Consider the following 5,000-nt stretch of genomic DNA (forward strand, 5'->3'; position numbering starts at 1 on the left):
ACAAACAAACAACGAAAGAAAAAAACAGAAAAAAAGGTAATAACAACAATCCAACTGGACTATCTAACAAAGATTTGAAAAAGTCAAACATTAACAGTGCGCGCGCGAATACATACTGCAGTCGTAACACTTTCCAGGGAAGAGAAAGAGAAACCGACCGAGAGACACCGCAAAAATAGAGAGAAAAAAAAAAAAAAAAAAGACTGACCATACCTGGAGCCAGACCAAGGCAAAAGCACAGGAAAGGTGTCTTACTGACGGCCTGTACTCCCCTGGCAAAAAGACCCCCAGACAAACACCAATAATAAAATGGAGCCTTACTTACCTGGAACCATATAGAGGCAAAAGCACAAGACAGGAGACGACTACAGAGGTCTCTCGTTAGTGGCCTATATACACCCCAGGGCCAGGTTGCATGAGGCGATCTTTTTAACGCTAAGTTTCCATAGAGTTAAGAATGTTCCTAAGTATATGGGGTTTACCGTGGAGCCAGGAACATTCTTAACGATAAGCAAACAGCGCTGCAAAGTCAACCCATCCCTGGAGAGGTAAAAAGACCAGATGAGTCATCACTATTAAATGTCCTGGGGGTGACAGAATAATACTGGGGTGGAGGGGTTGGGATGGGGACGTGGCCACTCCCTAGCCTCCCTCACGGACCCACTCACCCTCCAGTCCTGGATGCCGGACAGGTCGTAGTACTCCTCCTTGGTGATCATGAAGGCGGCCAGGTTGGCGGTGTAGGAGGCCAGGAAGACCACGGCGAAGAGCGCCCAGATGTTGGCCAGGAAGCGGGAGGACACCCCGCGGGGCATGTCCGTCGACACCGCCGCCCCGAACAGCATGGCCCAGATGAGCCAGAAGGAGCGGAACAGCGAGAACTTGTGCACTGTCGGGTGAAACAAAACGAAACAAGCAAAAGTTTTCATGTCGAAGTAACAGCGAGGCAACCATGTGTTTGTACTGTATGGTCCGTGTGTTCTGTGTGGCTTGTTCAGGATTGGGGAGGAGGCTATGCCAGTCGTGAATGAAAGCAAATTTGTGTTTTCAAATTTCTTCTGTCATTGCTGCTGTGTGTGCATCTCAAATGATCGGTGTAAGGACAGGCCCGGCGCTTCCTTTTTTTTTTTTTTTTTTTTTTGAGGAAGCGTCTGGGTTTTCTCTCAAATATACCTTTTATTTTGCCTGTGTGCTGGCTGAATCGGTAGCACAAGCAGCATTGACTTGAAGTTGTCTACCTTGTGAATGGAGAGAGTTTCCACCTATTACTATTTGTTAAGTAAAAGTTTCGCATAGTAGGGGCGTCACTGGCTTCGGGATGAAAGCCATGATAATATTATAGACTGCACCACATAATTCTATCCCACGAGACGGCGCTTCGTCAGAATCACAGAATTATCTGCCAGGCGGATGCCTTACCTTGGCCTGGTTGCACGAGAGAGCGCATTCTTTGCAGTGCTAAGATTGCTATGAGTTTAGACTGTTCCTAAGTATACAGAGAGTTTATCGTGTACTAGGGAACAGTCTAACTTCTGAGCAAAACTTAGCGCTGCTAAGTTCACTCATGCGACTCACCCCAGCAGCACAACCCAACGCGCTCAGTCAGGCATTGAGTGCATGTATATATATATATATATATATATATATATATATATATATATATATATATATATATTTGTGTAACTGTCAGGAGTGGATTAAGAGGAGACAAACTTTATGTTGTCATATGTTCTTTTTCCGTGCGCCAAGTACGTGCTGCATGCACACGGAATCTCGGTTTATCGTCTCACTCGAATGACGAGACGCTTAGTTTGATTTTCCAGCCAAACTTCCGAGAAAGGGGGAGAGCGGGAATCGAACCCAAACTCTCATGGACACTGTATTGGAAGTGTTGTCATTTTGTATAACAGTGTTTTTGGATGATTCGGTGGAGGTGGCAGTGGTATATATATATATCTATATATATATATATATATATATATATATATATGTGTGTGTGTGTGTGTGTGTGTGTGTGTGTGTGTGTGTGTGGAGAGAGAGAGAGAGAGAGAGAGAGAGAGATAGATAGATAGAGAGAGAGAGAGAGAGAGAGAGAGAGAGAGAGAGAACAATAATTATGGTAGTGTAGGAAAATAACTGCACTTGGTTGTTTGGTCTAAAACATTTACAAATACTAATTATCATTTCCGTTCGTAAACAAACTTGATTTTTCTTATTTTTGCTAGACTATTTTGTGTATATTTCCCCCTTAAAGCCATGGTTATCTTGATTGTGAGTTATCCTATCCAGTCATTACTGAACATGAGATAGTTCTCGTTTCCATTCATAGTTTGTTTGTTTTTTTAAAAAGAAAAAAAGACAATATTATACATTTTTAGCATTATTCAGATTTTTGTAATTCTTGTGCTCCACGTACACATTTATTTATCGATTTGACATTTAAAAAAAATCATTTATACATATCAATTACAGACAAAAGACAAAAATATGTATGGAATAAAAAGCGTTCACATAATCTGATATAAATGAAAAAAGCAAAAGCAAAAGGCTAAAGACTGAACGACCCCTTGCCTATTTCAGGCTATCGGGACACATTGAATGTTCGAATCCACTTTATCTAGAGCTTGGGGATGGAAAGCGGGGCCCAGTCCTCTTCTTCCTGCAGTTATAAACTTCTACTGACCGGAAGTCAGGTACCCCTGTGTGAACAGAGGAAATTCGGAGTACAGTGCCTTTCACAGGGACACAACAACGGGGCCTCGAACTCTGATCACTGGTGAACACCGGATCCGAAGCTCGATGCTTGCCTTTCTTGTTTCTTTTTTTTTTTCTTTCATTCTGCCACGGCGTGATAATTGGCTGATTAACTAACTCAGTACGGCCAGTCCTCTCTTCTCCTCAACACAGACCCCTCGGATGTCCAGTGGGTATCTGAATGACACAACCTTTAGCTTCCATCGTCAGAATTGTGGTATTCTTTGTCAACATTCACGTCTTCAGTATAAGAGCCTTCCGCTTGCAATATTTTGATGATGGTAATTGGGGTGAAACGCTGTTAACGTTGTCTCTTTCGCCGTTCGTATGGAAAGAGTTAAAAATACCAGTATCAAACAGCGTGTGACATCATATGCACATTTCGTTTTTATGTATTTTATATTTAATAGAAGAGACAAACCACTTGTTTTAAAGCCAACTGTCAACACAAACCATAGCCTACACGTGCAGCTATGTGGCGAGCCAAAACAGCTTTCTGTGCACGGTGTTCACATTAGTAACAGCGACTCGCTCACATGTCAGTCTGGAGTAAGTAGGAAAGTGGGTTTTTGGATGTGTTTTTTCTGCCCTTGGCACATGCACACACAACAAAAAGGGTGAGCTTGTTTCTTCTTCTTCCTTCTGTGTGTAATCTCACATCTCCATCGTGTGTGCGGTGTGTGTAGGGGGACGGGGACGGGGGCGTGGGGGTGGTGTGTGTGTGTGTGTGTGGGGAGGCTGAGGGGGACGGTGGGCGTTGGATTGCGCATGCTTGGGGCAGAGTTCGTGTGTGTGTGTGTGTGTGTTAGGTTGCGCGTGTGGGGACTAAATTTGGTCTGTCCGAGGCTGTGTGTTTAAGGTATTGGAAGATGTGAAAATGCATCCATGGGAATGCCTGCTAATATGCGTTGATAAAATTAATAAGGTGAGAGAAAGAGGCAAAGGGAGGAAGAAAGATGGACAGACATACTGTCAGTAGGGAAACAGAAGAGTCAGACAGAGAAACACACACACACACACACACACACACACACACACACACACACACACACACACACACAGAGTCAGACAGACAGACAGAAAGACAGTGTGTGTGTGTGTGTGTGTGTGTGAGTGAGTGAGAGAGAGAGAGAGAGGAGGGGGGAGAGACGGAGATACAGAGTGAGACAGACAGACAGACAGACATACAGTGTGTGTGTGTGTGTGTGTGTGTGTGTGTGTGTGTGTGTGTGTGTGTATGTGTCTGTGTGAGAGAGAGAGACAGACAGTGTGTGTATGTGTGTGTGTGTGTTTGTGTGTGTGTGTGTGAGAGAGAGAGAGAGAGAGAGAGAGAGAGAGAGAGAGAGAGAGAGAGAGAGAGACAGAGAGAGAGAGAGAGAGATTCAGCGTGCGGAAACCCAAAGGAAAGATTTAAACCCTGAACCCCAGGGGATTACTAGCACCCCCCCCCCCCCCACCCCCCAAACCCCCTCGCCTTATCGATTCTCTGTGATTTTGTTTTTTGTTTCCAGTGTCCACCATCACTTGTTGCCCGAATTCCCTTCTTGTGTTTCTGTGGGTTTTTTTTTTTCTCCTGGATGATTTCAATGAAAGGATTATAATCACTTTGAAACGCTCTCTGTTTCTGCGCCTGGATGCAGGTTGAATGTAGCCATTTCATTTGTTGGCCAACTCTCAACATAATTACTCCCTCGCTCTCTGTCTCTGTCTCACTCTGTCGCTTTGTCTGTCTGTCTGTCTGTCTGTCTCTCCGTCTTATTTATGTGTATTTGTGGTGTACGGTGATTAGCAAGGACAGACTGGAAGAACTGAAACGTTTTTAATTCAGTTTCGTCTTCGGTCCTGTTTTTTCCCTTCCTCGTTCTGCGCCCCCCCACCTCTCTCTCTCTCTCTCTCTCGTCGTCGTCTTCTTCTCTCTGTCCCCCCACCTCACTATCCCACCCTCTCTCTCTTTGTCTCACCCTCCCTCCCCTTGCCCACTCACCTCCTCCCCCTCTCTCTTTGTCTTTCCAACGTATCCGCAGTCTGGAGTTGCATTGCAGAAATTCATGACAAGAAGCTGAATTCCATTAACTCTACAAGACCGCAGCCATCAGTCATTCTACCAGTATCTTCAATTGCCTGCCCCAGAGAAGCAAGTCAAGTTACACATCTCATAATGACTATCACCATCACCAGGATTGTGAGTCTATAACTTTGGCTCTATAATATCTAAACTAAACAAGTACGAAAACAAACACAAGGGC

General features: G+C 44.5%; 1 protein-coding gene across 1 annotated transcript in view; it reads right to left on the reverse strand.

Annotated features, from left to right (window-relative positions):
• LOC143292240 (uncharacterized) overlaps window positions 1-5,000 on the reverse strand; it is a 507,694-nt gene that overhangs the window by 14,147 nt on the left and 488,547 nt on the right. Inside the window, exon 15 of the mRNA XM_076602430.1 lies at window positions 669-889. Within this exon, the coding sequence (XP_076458545.1) occupies window positions 669-889 (221 nt within the window). The remainder of the gene's footprint in view (window positions 1-668; window positions 890-5,000) is intronic.

Source organism: Babylonia areolata, chromosome 18 (genome assembly GCF_041734735.1).
Source record: "Babylonia areolata isolate BAREFJ2019XMU chromosome 18, ASM4173473v1, whole genome shotgun sequence".
NCBI classification, from domain to species: domain Eukaryota; kingdom Metazoa; phylum Mollusca; class Gastropoda; order Neogastropoda; family Buccinidae; genus Babylonia; species Babylonia areolata.